At 40.4% G+C, this 26166-nt stretch overlaps 1 protein-coding gene and 1 long non-coding RNA gene across 4 annotated transcripts in view; one reads left to right on the plus strand and one right to left on the minus strand.

Moving 5' to 3' along the window:
- CHD7 (chromodomain helicase DNA binding protein 7) overlaps positions 1-26166 on the minus strand; it is a 185106-nt gene that overhangs the window by 63776 nt on the left and 95164 nt on the right. For all 3 annotated transcript variants that reach the window (XM_074944334.1, XM_074944332.1, XM_074944333.1), the window contains exon 3: positions 6327-6757. In XM_074944334.1, coding sequence (XP_074800435.1) covers positions 6327-6757 — 431 coding nt within the window. The remainder of the gene's footprint in view (positions 1-6326; positions 6758-26166) is intronic.
- LOC141982341 (uncharacterized) lies at positions 9049-22608 on the plus strand. Its single transcript, XR_012638034.1, has 3 exons — positions 9049-9119; positions 9251-9358; positions 22470-22608. It is a non-coding gene; the product is annotated as an uncharacterized LOC141982341 (long non-coding RNA).

A 26166-nucleotide genomic window follows, 5' to 3' on the forward strand; every position in this document is an offset into this window, starting at 1 on the left:
TAATTTGGACAGGATTTCAAATCATCCTCATGCCAGGTCTGCTGCAAAGCAGGTACATATAAAAGTACTATTCACATGGGGGGGGGGGGGGGAATCTAAATTGCTTCATGACAGCAATTTTTCTACAAGTCCTATATTTGGCTTTAATGAACAAGTAAATTGCAGATTCCATTGTTTAATAATTACAGTTATTTTTTTAAATCTATTTATCCACTACATCATTTAGAAGAGAAAGGGTGAAAGAAACTACAAAAGCAACAAGGCTCAATCTCTAAACTGAGTGAGGATTTGCATCCATACTATAGTCATGCTGTAGGCCCACTGGGAGGTGACTTCACCTGGTGGGTTGAAAAACACTTCCTGAAGCTGTCAACAATCTTGCTTTCCTCTCCATGTTTCACAAATCAGCTTTAATGTTCATAACTGCTAAGTGGATCCCTTACAACCTGCTTTTCTACCTAACTAGTTAAATCCACCTGCTAATAAAAAACACACCCCATTCAGAGTTTAGATAGTTCAGGTATTTCGGGCTCAATTTTTAGATGTAAGTGCATAAAGTTAGGTGCCTAAATACAAATTTAGGTATCTAAAACCTATGTTAGACATCTAAAAACTGACTTTGATACCTTAGGTGCCTGTATTAAATATCAGTATGTACAGGATAGTATTTCCTAAATTTTTGGAATAAATTCAAGATAATGAGATAGGCTACTTGTACATACAGTATTTAGGTCATAGGCACAAGGCCTCACAGGCCAAGTGGTTCCAGGCACCAAACAGAATGCATCAACCTGGCACAGTTTAAAAAAAAAAAATAAATAATCAGAATTTGTTGTTAAAAATAGCCTTTTTATTTAAAGCATATATACCACCAGGCATCATTTCAGATTACATGATTCGGAATCCAGTATCCAATACTAACTTTGTGTTGAATGTTCTTATTCGTTAAGGCAGCATACCATACTGTCCCAAATAAAATCACTAGCAGCACAATCATCAGAATGGCAATGGGGGACAACAATAATAAAAGAATGACAGCAAGAGAAGAAAAGCATGACAACAGGAAGAAAGAACTGAAGTTGGAGACAATATGTATCCCAACAAAATAGTGCTTTTTGTAAGTCAGACAATAAACCACCACCAGAAGAGCCAGGTCAATGCATCACAAACTGGGATTGCTGAATCATGCGACTTGAAAGTATCAAAAAAACAGCGTGGCAGGCTCCAAAGGATTGAGCAGGGAGGTCAACTAGTTCTTGTTATAAACGTACTGTTGCTGGGTTATTTAATCTGCTCAGGGATTACTAACTGGTCTGTTTATTCATTAGTGTAATTTAAAAGAGTGTCAAGGTTGACCAAAATATTGGATGGGTACTCTTATTGCTGTCCAAAAATCCAAATAAATAAATCCTACGGTTAAAATTCGGATCTCTTTCTTTTTTCATTTGTGGAACACTAGCCCACAGACAAATTTCTAAAATGAACCCTGCAATAAAAGGAAAACCTGAAAAAATTAATATGCAACCACTTGCCCTGCAAAAATGAATTCAGCAAACAACCCTGCTCCCCAGTTGAGTTCTGCTCCCCAGTCCACCTGACAACAGAGTAGGGGAGCGGCATGCCAACCCAGAGCACTGCAGGCATGCACTCAAGGAAAGTGGATGAGTCTCGTGACTGGCGCTCTGCTTATGTGCTGCAAGCAGAAGACGTATCAGAATGCCCTGCAGGGATGAATGATCCTCTCTCCCATTTCTGGTGGAGATGGAAGTCTGCTTCCATCCTCTGTAGGCGAGAATGTTGCATTACCACCACCCCATTCCAGTAGCTTTGGACTGCAGGAAGGAGAGAGGAGCTTCATTCCAGAAGGCAATTACTTGGATATACACAGTAATTCAGAATTTAGTAAACACTCACTAGCCAAGGTGATACAAAAGACAAGAGTTCCCCCAGCAGGGTCCAAGAGCTCTGAGGGTGAAAAAGCCAACAGTTTCTTTTATTCACCAAGCGAGATGCTGCCCTAGACTCCATCTTTGTTATGGCGTTTTGCTTAGGTTTAGTCCTCTTGATAACAGGTAGAGAGAAGGCTTTAACACACAAATCCTCCCAAACTTAATTACAGGTTTTAGGTAGCAGCCGTGTTAGTCTGTATCCGCAAAAAGAAAAGGAAGACTTGTGGCACCTTAGAGACCAACAAATTTATTTGAGCATAAGCTTTCGTGAGCAACAGCTAACTTCATCGGATGCATTCAGTATTCACTGTATTCACTGAATGCATCCGATGAAGTTAGCTGTTGCTCACGAAAGCTTATGCTCAAATAAATTTGTTGGTCTCTAAGGTGCCACAAGTCTTCCTTTTCTTTTTGCAAAACTTAATTGTGTCCCTTGCACAGGGCTGTTTTGCAATACAAATATAAAGAGCCAGGGGGCTTTGTTACAACATGGTTATCCTGTGCCCGGCTCAAGATATTGGTTATGAATGGGCCTACTATGTCCCATAACTGGACTAAAACCTTGCGTTTAGGTTAAAGTCCCCACACTAGAAGTGTTAACCACATTGTAACTGGGTCACAAACAACCATGTAATAACCAAGTAATCTGACTCTCATACATAATGTAGACTGCACCTTAAGTGACGGCTTTAAGGAGAGCTGCATGGACTTTAGGAGTAGATTCTGGGCATTTCAGAAGTGTACATTTCCCCATCTTCCTCAAAACTAATGGACGTTTTCCTGAAGACACAGAAAGACAAAACTTACTACTCCCTCTCCCCCAAATGCTGGCACTGACAAAATTTCTGTACAGCCAGGGATGTAGTGAAACATTTTCTAAAACCTTTTAGAAAAAACAAAAGCTTTTTAGATGTTTTATATTCAGTTGAAATAACTAATAGAAACAATGGCAGTAGGGAAGAACAAATTTCTTTCAGTCTGGTAGCCCAGGTTACTAAAAGGAAAACTGGCAGACTTTAGTGACCCACATAATCCCTGGCACACATGTAGTTAATATACTGAAAGAATGTTTTTGGATACTATCTCATCTGTACTCCGGGCCCAAAATTTTGAAATCTCTCAAAAATATTATATGGCTACAGTGATCTTGAACTGATTTAGAGAGAGAAAGATTTTTTTTCCCTTCATTTCTTTCAGCCTCCTTTTACTATTGCTTGTAGGGTCACGCTAACAGCCACAGGAAGTGAAACCATGCCATCCTAGTCCATGGATTTGCTTTCCAAAAGTACCAACTGTACAATGAAATTCACTTTTGAAGTATTTTGAAGTTTCCTAGATTTCTGGGATGCCACTGGAAATGTATTTCACATGAGCACTACAAAAGTCAACTTCTTCTGTTATTCATCTGTTTTGTTCACCATGTGATTAAGGTGTATCTCTACCCGGCAGTTTACACATTTCTTCAAGGCTTACTCCAAAGAAAGGAGGAGGGAAGATTCCAAGATTTTTCTATACTTTCATGGTCAATAAGAGGATTACATGGCTAGTTAATTCTGATGTGCTGTTTTAATAAAAGTATGCATATTGATTAGAATAATCTGCTACTTTAGTATGTATTGCCCATTTTATAATTGAATTCAATTCATTTTTTCATCCTTTCACTTCAGTGGCAGTTTCTGCCTCTGTCTGTGTACTATCTATGTAGCGATACTTTTTGAACGATCCAGTAAAAGGGGCTACCCTTTTCCAACCGAATTTGATTAATGGAAATGCCTCATATGTTGTATGTAGAGAGACACACCTCTGATGATCTCTGAATTCTCTCTCATTTCAAACACTTATCCCATCCCCTAAGAAAATGGCTTTTTACATAAACTCAAGTTAGTTTATTCGAGATTGAAAGTAACCAGTATCACAGAACTTTCCAAACGCAAAATTGCCACTACTGTAATCCAATGCCTAGAAGCAAGCTACTATGGTAATACAACGAGCACTAACATAGCCAAAACACCCCATCACCTTCAGCACCACATATTCGATTTACGTAATTATCCTTTGCCACTCAATTTACATTTAGGTGCATCCATTTTAGTCATCTCTGCTCTTGTGATGTTATAGCCTTCCTAGTGAGGTAGCACTATAGCAAAATCAAGATGCATCACTTAAGATTCCTCTGACCAGCTGAAGCACTGTGGCTCAACAGATTATTGGTTTAGCCTGTTGATTCACTTAAAACTTTGATTCAATTACAAATGTTACTGGACAGATTTCCCAGTCGGTGACATTGCGTGGCAAAAGCAGGCAAATATCTTTCACAGAAGTCATATTCCTTAGCAATCTGTTACCCTTCCTAAGTCAGCAGGTTCTTTGACAAGGTTTACCTCCCAGATACTGAAGCTATCAAAGCAGATAGACTGAAGCAAATCTGGACTTGAAAAGTACATTTGGCAATAATGAATCAAGGCTGTGACTGACTGGGCAAGTATACTTTTCTTAAACAGTCTTGCCTATTGGGGTAAGAGGCTGCAAGTGTTGTTCATGATCCCATGTACATGTTTCCCAAAGAGTGGGAAGAACATAACTTTGCAACTATGAGAAGTATTACAAAATTCACCCATCCAATTGCAAGGGATACTGCAAAGGGAGGAGGAAAAAGAATAAAGTTCCCCCCCCCCCCCACAGGCATGCAAGAGAGCAGCTCTGTTCCCTGAAAGGAGAGTCTACTCCCCTGCCCGCAAAGTGTGGTCCCATGACTTCACTTGGGGTGACCTTGCACAGACTTATCACCCTGGGTTATGTGGCATCTCAAATGTTGAGGCCTGATGTCAATCCCAATTCATAGGAAACTACATATATTTTGGAACCAAGTTCTTTCTAACCTTGGTTTGTTAAACATTATTAAATTCTGAAAGACTGTCTGTAGAAACTATATTCATAGAACCTAGCTGAAAAGGTTTGCAGTGAGAAGTTTTTTTTTTTTTTTTTTTTTTAAAATAAATCTCAAGTTTTTCAGTTCTTGATGTAGAAATGGCTGGGTGAGACCTGTGTTATGGTGAGAGGCTGAATTAGATAATCATAAAATAGTCCCTTCCCTTTGTGGCCTTTAAAAAAAAGGCAAAAAAACTTCACAAAACCCAAAAAATATGAATATCCTGTCCCCATGCAAACTAATCTTTTCATTTAGCTGATACAGTACTCTAGTTTCAAAAGACTACAGTGGGAAAGCTGTTCAGTCCACTACCTAGATCCAGTAACATGTACCTGAACATTAAACTACTGTCATAAATTTTTTTTGTAAATTATAAGTAGGTTCAACTGTACTGAAAAGCTAATAAAGCTTTTACAGGTTTCACAGTAGCAGCCGTGTTAGTCTGTATTCACAAAAAGAAAAGGAGGACTTGTGGCACCTTAGAGACTAACAAATCTATTTGAGCATAAGCTTTCGTGAGCTACAGCTCACTTCATCGGCATCCGATGAAGTGAGCTGTAGCTCACGAAAGCTTATGCTCAAATAAATTTGTTAGTCTCTAAGGTGCCACAAGTCCTCCTTTTCTTTTTGCGAAAGCTTTTACAGGACATTTCACCCTGCCAATTTACACAGATTCTTCAACAAACACTAGTTTTGCTATCTACCCGAATAACCTTTCATTCTTACTAGAAGTCCATACTATCTGAGCTTCATTTATCCATATATCTGTATTAGAAAGAATTAAACAGTAACCAACCTTGCAGAATACATGCAAATCAGATTTGTTAATCAAAATTTTTTTTAATCTTAATACAAATGGATTCTGCAAACTGATTTGGATTAACCAGGTCTGGCTGTGCTTCCATCTGGAAGTTATATATTTTCTAACATTAGCCACATCTTGAAAAACAGATTCAGATGTTTGGAACAGGTTCAGAACAGTTGTAAGAAATTTTAGATACAAATGAAAAGATCAGTTTTAATATTTTTCCCCTCTCAGTTTTCTCAGTGAACATTTGTACTCATGATAATTTTTTTTTGGGAGGGAAGGAGGGTTTGCTTTGGAATGACTGTACAGTACTGCGATTTGATCTCTCTTATATGACCTACTAGGATTTTAACCCTGATCCTAAAAAGGATCACGAAGCCAAGTGGAGATAATTCTCCTGTTCCAACTACGAGGAAACAGGGTTAGAGAGGCTACAATTTTTGTATCAGCATAACTATTTCACTTAGGGCTGTGTGGGTTTTTTGCCCCTCCCATTATTTTTTAAAAAAAGGGAAAAATAATTAAAATTGGTACAATCCCTAGCCAACAAAATGATTTCCCCCATTCTTTTTGTATTTTTTTTTTTAAATCCCACAAATACATACAGTACAAATACCCAAAGAGGTATTTCCTGACCTACCTTGTCTTTTTGCTGGTCTTGGGTTTTGGTGTGGTACTTTTTGCTTTCTTTTCCTTTGGCTCTTTGGGAGGCTTAGGGGTTTTGGGAGGCTTGGGTTCCTTAGGCTCCTTCTTTTCCTTGGGTTCTTTAGGATCCTTCAGCTCCTTTTTTGACTTGGGCTTTTTCTTTTTCTTTTTCTCTTCTTGGGAGCAATCCAATGAGTTCCTGGTTTGATCCTGGCTGTCAAGACCACCAGGAAAATCTTCCTTACCAAAACCTTTACTAGGACCCTCTGCAAGAATGTGATTGTTTTTCTTTTTCTTCTTCTTTTGCTGAGGCTGCTGTTCAATCGGTGGCAGGTACTCATCATTTTTCACTAGCTGGGTATTCAGTCCACTAACCTGAGTCATATCCGGCACTGGTTTCTCTACAAAGGGCTCCGATGGAGAATGCTAAGAAATACAAATAGGCATTAAATTAGTATAGCATAAAAACAACACACATTTGTTGTCCATAAAATTGTTTACTTAAAGCTCTCTATTTTAGGGCTGAGAGGTCATGGAGGGAGACAAGAGAAAACAGAAGGTGAAGTTAATTGGTAACATTTCAAACAAATACTGTACAATAACTGTAAGCATTGCTATGCTGCTGGTAAGGTTGTTGCAGATCAGCTATAAAGTACTGAATATTGCAAGTATAAAATTATTCATGACTTAAAAACGCCATATAAAAAGGTATAAATCCACAAACAAAATTTCATAAACCAAATAAAATTCACTTATACTTAAAAATGAAAAAATAAGGCAGACATTGGCCTCATCAGCTTGTTTTATTTAGCCTGACCATATGAAGCTGGTGAATGTATTTTGGGGGGCTAGGGAGTTGAGGGGGGCAGGGGAGCTGGCAGTGGCATAAGCTGGGTGGCGTAACAGCAGAGCCCCTTCCATGGTGGCATGATGGAGGGGCAGCCAGGCCAAATTTGAGTGCCATTACAACTTGAAACATGAGGTCCTGCTGCCCCAATCTCTGCCTCCACTCTGCTCCACTTCAACACAGGCTCCAACTCTGTCCCATGACATCTAAGCTCTGGTTACTTCCTATGCTTTGTGGAGAGTGAAGACCCTGGCTGAAACCTCATTGGCTTTCAGCTCCCAAATCATTAATGGGTAGGCAGTAACGAGCTGGGAGGCATGGGACAGATAAACTGTGCTGATGAGGCGGTAACAATTTTACTAAAAGACTGTGCACCACAGCAACCTGGCTCGATCTTTAATTTTTGGGGGAGGGAGGCTGTTTTATCGCCCACCAAAGGGGTTTTTAGTGGATTTTATGGCCCTCTGCTATCCTAAAGTTGTCCATCTCTGAAATAAAAAGTTATTTATATAAGACTTTCCTATATTCTGGTAACAGCTATGTTGTATGAGTAATCTGGGAAAAGTAAGTTACTTACATGGAACTTTTGTCATCTGAAAATAAGTATTAACTTTGGCTTCTATATATACACAGCTAGAAAATTAATAGGACACAATCATAGGGTGCATTTACACAAGAGAACTGCATCAGTGCCATTCACACTAGTGCATACATGACATCAACATTTTGACCAACATCCCAAGGACTGAACTGAGGACCTCCAGAGCTAAGAGCATGATCTTTTACAGTATATGCTGAAGAGCCATGGTTCTCTAGGTGGGGTAGTAATGGACTCTTATCCTCTGCAGATCGGGCAAAAAGGAGGACTAATACAAAAACATCCATGCTGTTCTGAGTGTACCAGTGTTTTGAGTGTACCATGCTCTCACACAGCACTCCTCGAAAGCATTGCCTATGTGTTGTACATGTCCGGGGTGGGCAAACTTTTTGGCCCAAGGGCCACATCTGGGTATGGAAATTGTATGGCGGGCCATGAATGCTCATGAAATTGAGGGTTGGTGCAGGATGGGGTGAGGGCTCCAGCTGGCGCAGGGGGTTGGAATGTGTGTGTGTGTGTGTGTGTGTGGGGGGGGGGGGGTTGAAGGCAAGGGCTCTGGCTGGGGGTGCAGGCTCTGGGGTGGGGCTGGGGATGACGGCTTGGGAGCGCAGAAGGCTGCTCCGGGCTAGGACTGAGGGGTTTGGTGGGTGGGAGGGGGATCAGGGCGCAGGCTACAGGTAGCACTTACCTCAAGTAGCTTCCAGAAGCAGCAGCAGGTCCCCACTCCGGCTCCTATGCAGAGGTGCGGCCAGGCGGCTCTATGTGCTGCCCTGTCCGCAGGTGCTGCCCCGCAGCTCCCATTGGCTGCGGTTCCTGGCCAATGGGAGCTGTGGGGGCAGGGGCAGTGTGCAGAGCCTCCTGGCTGCCCCACACATAGGAGCTGAAGGGGAGGCATGCTGCTGCTTCTGGAAACCACGTGGAGTGGGACAAGCCCCTGACCCTGCTCCCCGGCTGGAGTGCCAGAGCAGGGCAAGCCCCAGACCCCACTCCCCAGCGGGAGCTCAAGGGCCAGATTAAAATGTCTGGAGGGCCTGATGCGTTCCCTGGGCCGTAGTTTGCCCACCTCTGTATGTGTCCCACAGTTCCTGGCACAACACACTGGAGCAAGTATAGAATGTCTGTTTACATCTATTCTTGTTTTTGCTTTGTTCCACTCAGTGCTTTAGATAGTTCTGCCCTACACAACTACCCACACAAATGCTGTGAAGACAAGGAGTTATGTCCTGCTATGCCTTCACACTATCAATGCAGATGCAACTAGCTTCCCTCCACACCCATGGGATCTCCTACTAGATCAGCTCAGAGTCCGATGATTCAGAGTTTGCTATGACACTATTGAGGATGTAAGGAGCAATATTACTGCTTTTCCTTGTATTACTTTTACAACTGTATATTTCGTTGTGTAGTTTTCCTTTCTTATTTCTTTTTGAGTTTTGTTTCATTGAATTGTTTTCTTTTTTTGTTCACTCTCAAGATGAGGGAATGAGATGACAGGCCTGATTCCAGACGGAAGAGAGCCCTACACCAGGCTTTTCCTGAGGTCCAGCCTTTTGGAAGACAGGGATCACTGAGCCATGGGAAGGTAAGTAGTGAGGTTGTTTCAAATTTATCAGACACCTTACTGATAGAGGCATCCCTAAGCATAGTCCAGGATGACACGTGGGAATTACCACATCAGATCATTCATGTGGTCCATATAGTTCTGTATCTGACAGTACAAACAGATACTTCAGAAGAAGGTGCAAACAACCTGAAGTTAGGCAGATGTGCCTGCACATTAGGTCTCCTCCTAAATCCCTGTAAGAAATTGGCTTCCACCCTGACGCATGAGGTTAAATATCTCTTCCAAAATCTGTTCACATTAGTGATAACTATTATCCATACAAATAGTTATTATAAGTTATTACCCATACAAGTGTCCAATCTCTCTTTTTTAACTTTGCAAAATTTCTGGCCTCAGTATCACCATGTAGCAATGATTTCCACAGTTTAATTACATATGTGAAAAATATTTCCTTTTATTAGTTTTGAATTTGTCACCTTTTAATTTAATTTAATGTCCCCTTGTACTTGTGTTATGAGACAAAAAGCAGAAGCCCTTGATCTACCTTTCCTATACCATTCATTATTTTATATACTTATTTCATCTTATTCATCTCCTTTCTGAAAAATAATAAAAATACCAAGGTCTTATATAGTGCTTTTCATCCATAGCTCTCAAAGTGTTTTACGAAGGAATAATCCCACTTATCAATCTCTGAACCTTCTAATTTTACCAAAGGGGGGGGGAGGGGGGGGAAGGGGGTTGGGCAGGGAAGATAAGTGACCATTTCTGCACACAGCATTCGAGGTTAGGCTACACCCCATCAACTTACACAAAAACATTACAATAGTCCCCATATTATTCTCCATTATATGCCCATCCTAAAATCTTGTTTAACTGCAACTGCACTTTGAGCCAAGGTTTTCACTCAGCTGCCCACAATGGACTCAGATCCTTTTCCTGAATGATACAGTGAATTTAGAACCCTGTAAGGTATATGAGTAGTTCAAATGTTTCCCTCCATTGTTCATTTACTTTGCAATCTGCTAGGAATCCCATTACTTTCCATTTTCCCAGGAGACTGGGGTGGTGAACACTCCTCCTAGGCTTTCCTCCAGGTTGCTGCCTTCGGATATCGTCACAAAGACTTAAATCACACTTTAGATAGTAGATTTTGTGTTCTGGATATCCTTGCTTAGGTTTACGCCACTTGATTGCTTTTAGCACTGCTTTTAGTCTGGACAATTAAACTCTATTAAATCAGTTTCATTGGTAGATATTCAGATCTTCAGGTTTTGGTTTCAATGCTGACGGGAAATACTTGTTTTAAAATGCTATTTGTGTTGGAATTTTAAAAACAGACATTTCTATTGATCTTAAGTTTTGCAAAAGCTTGTTTAAAAGATCTAACTTTCGAGCCAAAGTTGAGTTTTTCTTTTAAAAATGATTCATGAGGATTTAAAAAAAAATAAAAATGCCCAGCAGCCAGACAAGCCACTAACATTAACAGTTTCAATAAAGTCTTCTCAATGTATCTGCTCAATGAACTACAAGACTGAGGATGTTTAAATTTTAGCCACTTTTCAAAGTGTGCCTGTGAAGCAAAGTTCACAGGATTGATCCACTGATTTCAAAATGAATGTGCGCGCACACAAGCGTTGATGACATTTTTTAATGCAATCCAAAAATATCCGTGCCTTACCTCGCCTCTCCATCTGCTGAATGACTTTTTTCAAAAGATTAAAAAACTATTTAGAACAGACCAGTAAAAACCAGGATATTTGAAGTTATGGCTCACATTCCCTCCAACTTTCCCCATGTACTATGATGTAAAATTGATGGATATTGCTGTCACAATTTTAACTTCTCTGCCTCATGTCAAGACTTTACATTAAAATGTTTAAAATACTGTTCCCCATCTCATTTAAGAACTTCTCAAAACTAGTGAATTAAGTTTTGTAAAATGTTAACCTGTAGACTTTCACATTCTTTCAGTCCCACTCACTACCTCAAAAAAGCGTATATGTAACATTCACTCAAGTGGTGCTTTAAAATATTTAAATTTATATATTACATGCACAAATTATGTATGAAATTGGAAAGCCAAAAATCTAAAAAAGTTATACCAACTCCTATTCACAATACTAGGTTATTGAGAATTAAAAATAGGCATCCCAGTTCAACCAAATAAAATACCTTATCATTCAAATATTTCTATATTGCTAGAAATTTTCATTCATATACCTCAAAAGCATCATTAGTGAAACAGCCTGTCTGCTCTAATTAGTTTTCATTTGGTATTACTTTTGTCTCATTTTACTTTGCAAATGTTTTCGTTTAAAATTTTATATCAATATGATCTTTAATTTTTAGCATTATACTTTTCAAAAGTGGGTGTGATTAAGTCCAGTTTTCTGTGCACTGTGTGTTAACATTTTTGCACCAAACTGTATATCCCTGACTGACAGCCCCACATTGCTCCCTAGTGTGAAGCTGTGTAGGAGCAGCACAAATCTGGGAGGAGGCTGAGAGATCAGAGGCAGCTTGAAGGAGGCATTTCTCCACCCTAGAACAGTTGTCTGAATTGTTTGGTTTTTTTTAAACAGGGTTGAGAAGGGAAGGAAGGTAGGACGGGTTATTACCAGTGAATATTGGCTTAAACCTATCACAGGGACTTATTTCAAATAGTTCTTCATCTTTAAATCTACATTGGATTAACTACAGTTACAGGGTCACAATTTCTAATGACAGAATCCTGTTTTCCGTTTATAAAAAATTACAAAATGATATGTACTACATACATTTACAAAAAGATTGAAAACTTACCTGCACACTTCAGAACACAAATCATTTCCCCCCCAACTGCTTTTAGAAATAAATGAGGCCATAATTTAGCATCTTGGTACAGAATTTAATCTTCCACAGGAAAGAAACCAGTAAAGATTAAATACAAATAGATATTAATCCTGTTTGATATGCAGGCAAAATTATTTTTGGTGCTCTTTGAAATAAGGTGAAAAAGGTGCTCAGAAATATTGCAGTGTTTACTAGACCCACATCTCCTTAAATCTTTTAGAGAAAAGCTGTTTTTGTAAACATTTAACAAAGAACAGATGGCCCGTTTTAATCATGTGAAAAAAACCTGGAGCTCACATTAATACTCCTACAACAGACTACTGGGTCTAGTCACCTCCCTAACCAGCAGTACTGTCTTCAGTAATGCCATTTAATTTTACTATGGACATTTTCTCATCAATTTCCACTGCTTGACAGTTAATCAATGTCATTAACATGCAATATGACCATGCAGGATGTTGCTAAAATCTTGATTATTAGAGCAAACGTGGAGATTCCCAAATCTTCAAAGATTTTAAAAATGCAACTTTAAAAAATAACTTGACGCTCAACAAATGACCTTTGATAACAAAATGTTTTCATAAAATTAAAGCCCAGCCATATTTGAATAAATTTCATACAAATATGGCATTTGAGAAAATTCTTCAGATATGTACAATCTCACCCCTGATTTCAGGTTTATTTTTTAATTTGCAAACAAACATTAGAAGCTCAAAAGATTTAATAAATTAAAAGTAAAGAAGCTTGTGCACACGGATGTTTACATATTTAAATCCAAACTCATTTTCCACTGCTCAGAAAAGATGGATGGCTCAAATGAGGCCTGTTATGTAAAGTGGCAGGATGGACAGGATGCAGAATTAATCCAATGAGGGTTAGTGTGAGGGAAAAGGGGGAGGAAATGGTGAGGAATTAAGGAGACGACTATCTTTCTGTTGCTTGAACAAGGATTGAAACAACAGTGAACTATACTTAAGAAGTGATAGCAGATGGGTGTCAGTTCCCTGGCAGAGGAGCCTCTTGAGATATTGAGCTTTTCAGCTCTACAGTAAGAGCAACAGAGTATGTGACGTGACTCAGCTAACTTTGTCAGATATAAACACCAGCATTAAAAAAATCCCTATTTACTCTGACAGCTGAGAAACGCCATTTTAATTTGCATCAGGCACTCTTCTAGACTCCAGGAGCCCGTTCAGACCCTATGAAGCACATCTAGGATAACCACATTTTATTTACGCTTTTGGAATCTCATCTGTTAATCATGGCATATAACATGAGAAGAAATGTCCAATTAGTTTCCCGACTCCAAAATCTGAACTGCTCCCAACACCATCCCCAACTTATGGGATAATAGGATACAGATCCAAACTTTTCAGTTTAAGCAAACTTTTCCTCGATAACAAGTTTTATCTCTTCCATCTAAACCATGGTTCTCAAACTTTTGTACCGGTGACCCCTTTCACATAACAAGCCTCTGGGCGTGACCCCTACTTATAAATTAAAAACACATTTTTATATACTTAACACCATTATAAATGCTGCAGGCAAAGCAGGACTTGGGGTGGAGGCTGACAGCTTGCGACACCCCAGTTTGAGAACCCCGATCTAAACAGATACGCTGATTCTCTTCAGAAAGGTTTCAGAGTAACAGCCGTGTTAGTCTGTATTCGCAAAAAGAAAAGGAGGACTTGTGGCACCTTAGAGACTAACCAATTTATTTGAGCATGAGCTTTCGTGAGCTACAGCTCACTTCATCGGATGAAGTGAGCTGTAGCTCACGAAAGCTCATGCTCAAATAAATTGGTTCATCTCTAAGTTGCCACAAGTCCTCCTTTTCTCTTCAGAAAGGTGCAGACAGCATCCAGTGACTGAATTCAGACCTCTTTTTAAAGAGGTGGCGATAGGGGCAAAAGGTTAGACAACAGGAGACAGCAGCAACACATCTGGAAAATAGAGCTGTGTAATGCCAGGGCCCTACCAAATTCTTGGCCGTGAAAAATGCGTCACGGACTGTGAAATCTGGTCTCCTCTGTGAAATCTGGTCTTTGGTATACTTTTACCCTATACTATACAAATTTCACAGGGGAGACCAGTGTTTCTCAAACTGGGGGTCCCGACCCAAAAGGGGGTTGCGGCATTGGCACCCTTACTTCTGTGCTGCCTTCAGAGCTGGGTGGATGGAGAGCATCGGTGCCAGGTGTTCAGATCTGAAGGCAGCGCCCCGCCAGCAGCAGCACAGAAGCAAGAGTGGTAAGAAGGCCCAACTCTGAAGGCAGCAGCACAGAAATATGGGTGGAAATATCATACCATGCCACCCTTACTTCTGCGCTGCTCCTGATGGCAGCACTACCTTAACAGCTGGGCGCCCAGCCAGCAGCGGCCACTCTCCATCCACCCAGCTCTGAAGGCAGCATAGAAGCAAAGATGGCAATTCCATGACACCCCCACCCCGCCCCCCCCCCCCACACACACACAATAGCTTTGCAGCTCCCCCAACCTCTTTCGGATCAGGACTCCTACAGTTACAACATTGTGAAATTTCAGATTTAAATATCTCAAATCATGACATTGACTATTTTAAAGAAATTAACCCAAATGGACTGTGAATTTGGTAGGGCCCTAGCCATGGAGGTTAGTCATTAGTAGGTTCAAGCTCGATGACAAGGTCATCAGGGAGATGAAGTCTCCACATGCAATATATGCCCCATTTCTACCACTTTGAATCCCTTCATTAGCGTCTCCTCTTTTACTGAATTAAATTCATGCTCCTAATCTTTACCTACCTGTACTAGGCCGCATAGGACTTTTCCCCTAAATATCTATGCCCTCATTTTCCTTTTACTTCCCCTCTCACTCCATAATCTCTTCCTAAAACTTTCACCCTCCTGATTCCTTTGCCTTTATACCATTCTTGGTTTCAGACTCTCTTTCATGCTGCCCCCCTGCATCTGGAACATGCTCAGGCCTAGTCGACACTAGCAAAAATAGTAACAGCAGTAGTCCAGCTGCAAAGTTGGAAGAATCAGAAGACAGGGCTCACCACGATATGTTTGCACACCTGCAATTGAAGGTGTGCTTGGAGCTGGTGTAGGCATACCCATGTTAGCTATATAATCCAGCGAACGAGGCTAAAATTAGTGGTGTAGATCCAGCAGTGCGGGCTGCGCAAGCCCGACCAGAACCCTCAATGCGTACTCTCATTACTAGAGCCCACACTGGGATCAGTGTTGCCATGTCTTCATTCCTATTTTATCTGCACTAGTTAGATTAAACCTACCATGGGAATGCTTACATGAGCTGCAATCACACCTTTGATTTCAGTACAGACACACCCATAGTCCAAGCCTTAATCAACTACTAGTATAGATGCACCAGTGCTGGAATATGGGTACAGCCTCACTGTCATCCACCAAGACTATTCTCTCTTCTCTAAATCCCTCTGTGCAACCCATCTCTTCAAATAATCCTTCCTCATTCTCATCCCATGCTCTTCTGCTCCTAAACCACCATCCGAAATTTAACTGCAAGATCTTCTGGGGGCAGGGGTAGATTTGATAGTACATAAGTGTTCAGGCAAAACAGCATCATTCACTGCCCTTCACTTACAAGATACAATTGTAATAAGACCTCAAATACTTGTCATAGTTAATACTTCAGGATCCAGGATGACAGCTGATTTGATCTGCTACAACTAATTTTTTCAGGAGGTCCCTTTTGCAATATAGGGAAAAGCCAAAACAGTTAAACTTTTTAAGAACAATTCTGAAGAGTTGCCACGTTTTCTTTAAACACTGTAGAAAAGGCTAAAGTATTATAAACTATTTTACAAATGGATAGAGTAATAATTAATCTTGTAATTTTGTAACTCTGGAAACACATTGCCATGTCTCATTAACACCTTTCGAACAAGAAATAGTGTTAACAGGCCACTTCACCTTGAATGGTCCCCTAAACTATCTATTCGATCTTGTATTTAGCTGTGACACTGAGTACCTTTCCCAGACCTGAAGAAGAGCTCTGTGTAGCTTGAAAGTTTGTGTCTCTCACCAACAGAGTTCGTCCAATAAAAGATATTACCTCACCCCACTTTGTGTGTCTCATATCCTGGAACCAACATGGCTACAACACCGTAGCATATGACAACAGTTATTAGTCATTTTCCCCGGGGCTTTATAATTCCTAATTGTGGTCTGTGAAGCACTGAGCATTTGGCGGTGGCTATGGAGAGCTGACTCACATTGTATTGACTCTCCTTGCTTGCCACTGAAAGAATTAGAACTGATAGGAGGGGAAATTGACATGAACAGCAAAAACAGACACTAAAGACAGCTGAATATGTACCTACTTTCCAAGCTGCTTTTTCACATAAGCAATTGCTATAGTTGCCACAGCTATTTTATACAGCTGCAAATGGGATGCAGGATGGTCCACAAAACAACAGCTCTATTATGAAGTGATCCACAGTATGAAAGTGTTGAGGACTCCTGGCTTAAGATAGCAGTGTAAGATCACTGCTAAAGAATTTAGGGTGAATTCTACACGACAAACCTAGCAATGCGCACATCCTAACTAACTTGACATGTTTTTCCTATGAACAGAGTAGTCAAAACCTCCCAAGTTAACAGATTTTACCAGCTCTAGTTGTACTGCCATCCACACATGATGGGACAAACTGGGCATAGAATTCATCACAGTAACGACCTCAGCTCAACATCTTCACCACCCTGCTAGCAGAGTACTATTTCAAATGGATTCCACCTAGCTAACCCAGAGTCACCTCTATGAAAGTCCCTGACACCAATTTACAGCAGAATGGTAAAGGTTGTACTTCAGTTATCTATGGTCCAAGAGGCAAGAAACATACTAATGAAATTTCCACCCTGCACTTTCAATATTTGTGCCCAAAGAACTCAAACACATTAAGCAAAAGGCGGGGGACAGGATGGGCACACTAAAGGAAGCCTGACGTACACTCAACTAACTCACCATTACTTTTGATCTCATGTCTTTGAAGTATGCCTGAGCCAATGGTCTGATTGTAAATGATTTTGGTTATCCGTTTTCTTATAGTGTAAGCTGGACTTTTCAGTTGCTCCAACACAAGATCAAAAAGGAGCCTAACACTAGAAAATCCCTCTGGTTATTCCAAGAGTACCCATAAACACAAGGTTTACTCTCAACTTTATTTACAACAGGTGCTGGCTATGCAACTTTTGCTAACCTAATGCAAGTTGCCTGGGTGAATTCTCATAACAAACTGAGATTACTCCAGACAAATATTTTGAAGGAATGTTACATAAAACTGCAGAGTTGAAGTAGACAGTTTTGTGGGAAATTCAACACAAGAGTTAGGCTGCTGCTACAAGAAAAAAACCCCCAAAAAACCCCACCTATTCACCTTAAAGCAAGTTTTGAGAACTACTGTAAGTTGTTTTGCTATATAATTCCTGTAAATAATGGTATATTATAAACAAAAGATGAATTCTTAAGTCGTGTGCTTCTCTTAGTTGCAAAAGATTTCTCTCAGTATAAAACTGAACCCAGTAGCTGTAGCAAAATCAGAACCCTTTTGCAGCTATGTCTAGAAACAAGAAAGCTCTTTTGGAACGATGAGAATTATATTCTTCTTGCTACCCTCCTACTTCTCCCCCCAACTTAAAAATATGTTCTTTCAAGCTAGGTACTGAAGTTCCAGTCTGTAAGTTGGAAGCAGGCAGTTGCAGTATCACATTCATAATCTTGACATGACATTGTAGCCACACAGTCAGGCCTTGGTTAGTTTTCTTCTTAAGAACTAGCAGTCTTGACTTGTTCAACCCTTTTATAGCCAGGTTATGGTAATTAAGTAATAAATACCCCAAGAATTATTTTTTTTAATCAAGCGAGGCTTCAGATCACTTATAAAAGTGTTTTAGAATTGCCCTTGTTCATTTAGGTTCTCCTCTAGCAGTAAAGTTCGCTTCTCCTACTCACATCTTAAGTGGCATGTTGTAAACATCACCAGGCTTAGAGCAGAGCAGTACTCCAAATGCTAATACACAGAGCAGACAAGCCACTAACGTTGATCCAAAAAGATAAACTAGCAAGGTCCATTTATCTTCCCACTTCAGGATGAAATTGTGAAACAAAATTAATACACACTGAAAATTAGAAATCCCTTAATATACTAATGTTCTGTCTTTTCTCCCAACCCCATACAAACAGTTAGGGACAAAACTGCTTAATTAATAGCTACATATGAAATTATGAATTCAGAAGATATGCCACTGCTGCTTGTTTAGTGAACTTATAATTCAGAAAGAACAGTATACACTTGGGCCTAGCTCATTAATGAAAGCAACATCATCTAATGGTTAAAGCTCAGAACTGGTAGGCCAGGAGATTTGGGTTCTATTGCCAGTTCTGCCATAGACTGACACTTTGGGGAAGTCATCCTTTTTGAACAGCTGTTTCCCCACCTGTAAAACAGGAATACCACCAACCTGACCAGTGCATTGTGAAGATTAATGCACTGTTTACAAAATGAACCTCTTAGATAAAAGATACTTTAGAAGCTCAACATGTTAAGACAATAGAATAAAGGGGATGTCTATAAAATGGTTTCAAAAAATTCATTTTTAGAATATTGTAAAATTTGTATTAATGATATTATGGAATGAATCATTATTTATTCTAGGATTTTGAGTTAAGATTTAGCTTATCTGATTTCACATTTTAGTGAAAATAGAAGAGGCTCCCAATACCAGTAAGAATCAAGGGAGATGAACACGCCATCACATGCTATGGAGGGCACTGCTAGCTTTTCATCCTAAGAGTTAAGTTCTTTGACCGACTAAATTGATTGGTTTTGAGAAAGTCTGCACGGGAATAATACATTAACCTATTGGTGCAATAACAAATGGGGATCCAGTTTACTGGGCCAAGGAAAATACAATGTGCTCAGTCTACAAAGAAGGTTTCATGAAGTTTGTGACTAAGCATACCTACCAACCACTGCATGAACAAAGAGCAAAACCCTTCCCCCCCAGAGGTGTAAGCATACAGCAGCACTGTTACAGTAGCCAAGAAACAGGGAAACAGCCTATTAATTTCCCCTTTCTCCCAAAATGAATAAAATACTTAACTTTACTGACAGCAGAGTTTAATTACCCTCAACTCATGAAACTTTACTAGAGGTTAGGCAAAGACAGTTTAAGATTTAAAGAGGATAATTATGTCCTTAAGACTCATTCCAGTAGGAGCTACACATGAAACTGAAGCTATTAAAGCAATTAAACATTTTACCAACACTGAAAGGGTCAAAAAAAAAAAGGAGGGTCGTTTACCAACTAAAAATATAGTAATGCCAGTGTTATGTAGCTGAAGATATAATTGACATGACACACTTTACAGATAGGGCACTGTTTTAGAACCTCTAGTTTTTATTCATGTGCGCACACATAAATTTTTATAGAAGGAACAGGAGTGACCCCATTTAAGGTTGCCTAGCACTTCCATTACATCAAATTCTTATAGGTTTTTTTTTTTTTTTTTTTTTTTTGAACAGCTCTAATATTTTCATGGTTTTCAGCAAGATTTTGAAATTTGACAAAGGGCTAGTTCCGCAGTGAGGAAAGTGCCTTTTGCTGTCTTCATGAAAATCAGTTCAGATTAGATTGAGTTATAAACCATTTGTTTTTTTCCTAAAATAAAACACATTTCCCACCCATTTAACAGAACCTAGTTTGTTTTTGGTTTGGCCAAAACCCAGCAATGTTCTAGAACACTGTATGTGTACCACCTTGGTTTTTCAACTTTAGAATTCCATACAAGGAGCTCAAACCTGGATGTGACACACACACAAAATATATTTATATATTCTTCACTTTCTCTTTTATTCCATCAAAATTCTCATTGATTTAGGACAGGGGTTCCCAAACTGGGGTTCGTGAACCCTGGGGGTTCGTGAAATGTTACAGGGGGTTCTCGGGAGAAAATTCCCAAATGGCAGACAGAGCTGTTCCCAGGGACCCTGGGCAGCATGGGCCCAGCAGCCCGGAGCCCCTGGACTTCCAAGAGCTAAGCAGATCAAAGCAAGCATATCTATTACACTGAGGAGATTTAAGCTTCAAGACTCCTTATAAGAAATGGAAAGGGAGGTGGATATTTTTTGCTGTTTTTAAAATTAAATAGGCAGCTAGTATTGTTTTTAAAATTATGAAGAAAAAGTTTAAGCTTTGTTGTAACATGCGTTGTTTGCCTGGACCACTCAAGACCTGAATGCTTATGTAGGAGGAACTCTGAGTTGGCTTCTTAATATCTTCATGCTGTTTCACATCTGATACTCCTTGATGAAACAGACTTGTCTTATAACAGGCTTATTTAAAGTGATACAAGCTACAAGTGTGAGATCTTGGAAGAGTGTTGCTGTGTTCATAATGTAATAAAAATACTGTAATTATAAATAATTAATAATGTGTAATAAGCATGTCATAAAAACAAATTTTATATTTCTAAGATCACTTCTTATATAATTTATATTCCAGTAAAGGAGAAAATACCTGGAAATATTCATTTTTAGGAGGGGGTTTGCGAGACTTGACATTTTATTGAAAGGGGTTCACAGGTTGTTAAAGTTTGGGAACCACTGATTTAGGAGAAGTTGTAGCACAGCAGAAACCAGGAGACCACGAGTTCTAGACATGCTCTTTCGACTGGTGCTAGTAACTGCACCCTTCCTAACCGATTATTATTATTCTCTTCAAGGCCTTTATACCCCATAAGGAGTGCACAAACTGGGAAGAGAACTCACAGCTTGAACACAAAATACCCAATACAATGAACTTCGCCCACAGCCTCTGAAAAGAATAAATATGCCGTATCTTTATCCAGGGCTATGCCATCCATAAATTCAGGTTACTCATGCATAGATGGAGAGTTTACCTACCTTCCATAAATGGAATTCTTCCAGATTTGTGGTCCCTATCTGTAATCCACTGTAGATACGTATATGCTCCATGCACCTAAGACTGGAAGATTCTTGCTAGTAAGGTCTGTTGGCATGTGCCTGCACACTCTCTCCCCTTGTGCTCTGAACCAGGGGCATAAAGGGTGGGCTTCTCCAGTTCCTTCTCTGCTGCAAATCACAGTTAAGAGCCAAAGCAGAGACAAAGCAAAGGAGGTAACAGAATATAGATAGGGACAACACATCTCAAAGAACTAAGGTTAAAGAAAGTAAGTAACTGCAACCCTCAGAACACCCCCAATGCCAGTTAGTACACCTGCCATGATATATTACCAAAGGTGACATGAAATATATCACTTAAAAACTAATAACTCACTGATCATTAATACTCTTCATGATTTATGTATAGTAAACCTACAAAGATCTTTACAGATATGTGCTGGAAATATGTTCTTAAAAAGTATCTGGCAAGCAGTGCTTAAGCCACACCTGTTTCAAACAGGTGGAACGACATTCCTCTGTGTGGATGTGTCTCCAATGTAAATTAAACAAGGGGTGACCAAAGAAAGAAATGCACATTTACATGAAAGGTAAACAAAGCCATAGAAAAGTAAGTGGGGGAAGCTGACCACTTATAATTTCTGTGGGGGATGGAGATTGCATCCTCAGGAAGCCTTCCTGCCTCTTGAAACAAGGTCATTGAACTCTGGAAAGATAAAGGCAGAGAGAAAAAGCCATTTTGGCATCCTTCTTCATCAGAGGAGACAAAGGAACCAAACACTTTGAGCTCTATGAAGGGACCTGGCCAGAGAGTCTAGTCAGCGATTCTGGAAAAAAGAGACTTGTTGAGAAACACTTCTTTGAACAAGAGAGTCCAGTTTGTTAAATCAGCTTTTAGCCTTAAAAGCATATTTTTACCTTTGTTTGCTTGTAACCCTTTATCATCTTTATTCCTTATACTCTGTTTAATAAACTTGTTTTACTTTTACTATAAGCCAGTTCAGTGCTTTTATTAAAATAGTGTTTGTTAACCTGCCTGGTTACTGTCTCTTTAAGGAAGCAGGCAACAGTTTTTAAGTGTTCAGAGAGAGGGCTGGATACTACAGGGAAACTTGGGATTGGGCGGGTATTACTGGGTGGTAGAAACCAGGATGTGACCTGCATACTTGTATACTGGCTGTTGGTGTCAGGATTGTGAACCACAGCAACATAGCATTTAAGGCACCAAAAGTTCCAGGGCAGATAGTGACCCCTTACTAGATTGCATCAAAGTAACCTCCCTCCTTCTTCAGGTGCATTCCATTGTGAGTGACTGACAAGCACTACTTATGATTTCATTTTGACAAATAGGGAAGAATTGGTTGAAAATTTGAAAGTGGAAGGAAGCTTGGGTGACAGTGATCATGAAATGATGACTTCATGATTCGAATGAATGATTGGAGGGAAAACAGCACAATAAAGAAGATGTATTTCAAGGCGGCAGACTAACAGATGCACAGAGTTGGTAGGTAAGATTCCTTGGGAAACAAGTCTAAGGGGGGGAAAAAAAACAATTGAAGACAGTTGGCAGTTTTTCAGATAGACATTAAGGGCACAAGACCAAGCTATCCCACTGCATAGCAAAGATAGGAAATATGGCAAAAGACCATCCTGGCTTAACCACGAGATCTTCAATAATCTGAAACTCAGTGAAGAATCCTACAATAAGTGGAAACTAGCTCAAATTACAAATGATGAATATAAACAAGGAGGTATGATGGGATAAAATTAGAAAGGCCAAGGCACAAAATGAGATTAAACTAGCTAGAGACATAAAGGGTAACAAGAAAACATTCTACAAATACATTAGAAGCTAGAGGAAGACCAAGGACAACATGAGGAATTACAGACCAGTCAGTTTAACTTCAAGTATCCAGAAAGATAATGGAGCAAATAATTAAACAATCAATTTGCAGACACCTAGAAGATAATAAGGTGATAAGTAACAGTCAGCATGGATTTGTTAAGAACAAATCGTGTCAAACCAACCTAACAGCTTTCTTTAAAGGGGTAACAAGCCTTGTCGATTGGGGGAAGGGGAGGAGTGGTAGATGTGGTATATCTTTACTTTAGTAAGGCTTTTGATAGTCTTGCATGACCTTCTCACAAACAAACTAGGGAAATACAACCTAGATGGAGCTACTATAAAGGTGGGTGCAGAACTGCTTGGAAAACAGTTTCCAGAGAGTAATTATCAGTGGTTCACAGTCAAGCTGGAAGGGCATATCAAGTGAAGTCCTGCAGGGATCAGTTCTGGGTCCAGTTCAGTTCAATACCTTCATCAGTTATTTAGATAATCACATAGAAAGTACACTTATAAAGTTTGCAGATACCACCAACCTGAAAGGGATTGCAAATGCTTTGGAGGATAGGATTAAAATTCCCAATCATCTGGACAAACTGGAGAAATGGTCTGAAGTAAATAGGATGAAATTCAATAAGGACAAATGCAAAGTACTCCACTTAGGAAGGATCAATTGCACACATACAAAATGGGAAATGACTGCCTTCCTAGGAAGGAGTACTCAAGCATCAAGGTAAGATCCCAAGATGCGGGTAGGTTAGAGTAAACCATCCAGAAGCCCCATAGTCACTGAATGTGTGAAGAGGGAATTGCTGTCAATCAGAGGGCAGCAGGTGCTGATGGCTGCTAGATGAACCTGAAGCGAGCCAAGGAGAAAGACCTGAGGATTTCAAGGCAAGTAGGAAGTCCAAAAATGGTAGAGATGTTCATTTCCTCTAGGGACATATGGTAAAGTAGAGTTCAAGTAGAGAATCTTTTTCATTTAGCTAAGAAACACTTTCTCGTGAATTCTTTTCTACTATTGCTAAGGATGGTTTTAACAGCTACTGAACATTTCTGATCCAGGTTCAACACTTCCAGATGCCATACTGCAAGGTGAAGTGACTGAATTCAGACACCTGATCCTGCCCTTGACCTGTGCCAGGAGGTCTGGGAAGGATTGAATGCTAACTGGCAGACAGGACGACAGTCAAAGAAGAATGGGGAACCAAAATTGTTGCAGACATCTGAGAACAAAGAGAATGATCCACCAGTGTACTGCTGGGCATTTTGTGCCAAAAATTGAAAATTCTGCAAAATCTGTCAAAAACAACACTACATAATCACACCAGTTTCAATTATTTTGGTAATTTATTTCAAAATACCTGTCAGCAAGTAAGTCTAACAATACAGACACAAAATTTCCCTCAGAAGTAGAGTTAAAGAAACCCCAACGTAGTTCCTGTTTCTTTGCCTTAGCCTGGGGGGGCAGACACCCATAACCCCTCCCACCTCCCCAAGCCAACCTGCAGATCCCTCCCACCCAAAACATCTAAACCCCCTCCATGCCCTAGAGCAAAACCACAGTGGCCCCTCCAGTCCAGATGCCCACACCCCCTCCCCCATGAGCCTAGCTGCGGGGGCCCCCCCTTGCCCAGACCACCTAACCCCCTCTCCTCCTAGAGCCCAGGGAACCAGAGGGAGGTCCCAGGCTTGCACCGAGTTTCCTGTGCCCCACCCTCTCCTCTGGTAACTGCAGCTGCCAGGAACCCTCTAGCTCCCTCTCCCACCCTCAGCAGTGTCTTCTATATACAAGCTGGGCTCTGCCAAACCCACTGGTCCCTAGTGGCAGCTAGCAGCACCGCAGCCCACTTCAGTGCAGGAAAGGAAATTCTGCGTACACTCACTTTCTACAAAATTCTGCATTGCGCAGTGGCACAGAATTCCCACAGGAGTAACAATGGCCTATTGTGTATCTCTGAGAACTCAAGGTAAGATTGGGATGCGCAGAAAGCATACACCAGATTTTCAGACCATGGGATTAGAAGGGCAACTCCTCTGGAGTTCTGGTCCTGTGCCTCCCTGGAACAATACCTTGTGCATTTCTTGTTGTCCTGCAATGCGAACAGGTCCAGACACGGGGATCCCCATCATTGGAATGTGTCTCACCACTGAGGTTCTGAATCTCCCATTTCTGTCCTTCTTAAAACTACAATACCCACCTGGGGAAGTGAGGAAACAGACTGACAGAGCGAGATGGGTACCCAGAAGTCACCTACTACAGGACAGGCCCAACAAGGAAAACAGAACACCACTGGCCATCACGTATAGCCCCCAGCTAAGACCTCTCCAGCACATCAACAACAATCTACAATCTATCCTGGAAAACAATCCCCCACTCTCACAGGCCTTGGGAGGCAGGCCAATCCTTGCTTACAGACAGCTCCCCAACCTGAAGCAAATACTCACCAGCAACTACACACCACACTACAGAAACACTAACCCAGGAACCAATCCCTGTAACAAACCCCGTTGTCTTCTCTGTCCCCATATCTATTCTAGCGACACCATCATAGGACCCAACCACACCATCAGGGGCTCATTCACCTGCACATCTATTAATGTGATGTGTCATAATATGCCAGCAATGCCCCTCTGTCATGCACGTTGGCCAAACCGGACAGTCTCTATGTAAAAGGATAAATGGACACAAATCAGGAATGGTAACATACAAAAGCCCGTAGAACACTTCAATCTCCCTGGAAACGCAACAGATTTAAAAGTAGTCATTCTTCAACCCAAAAAACTTCAAAGATAAACTGCAGAACTACAATTCATTTGCAAACTTAACACCATCAATTTGGGCTTGAATAGGGACTAGAAGTGGCTGGCTCACTACAAAAGCAATTTTCCCTCTCTTGGCATTGACACCTCCTCATCAATTATTGGGAGTGGACCACATTCACCTTGACTAAATTGGCCTTCAACACTGGTTCTCCACTTGTAAGGTTACTCCCCTCTCTTCATGTGCCAATATATATTTATGCCTGTATCTGTAATTTTAACTCCATGCATCTGAAGAAGTGGGTTTACCCACGAAAGCTTATGGCCAAATAAATCTGCTAGTCTTTAAGGGGCCACCAGACTCCTTGTTTTTGTGGATACAGACTAACACGGCTACCCCTCTTATACTTGCTGTCAAGAAGCGATGGCTGAGAGTGTCTG

The sequence above is a fragment of the Natator depressus genome, chromosome 2, assembly GCF_965152275.1.
Source record: "Natator depressus isolate rNatDep1 chromosome 2, rNatDep2.hap1, whole genome shotgun sequence".
Taxonomy (NCBI): Eukaryota; Metazoa; Chordata; order Testudines; family Cheloniidae; genus Natator; species Natator depressus.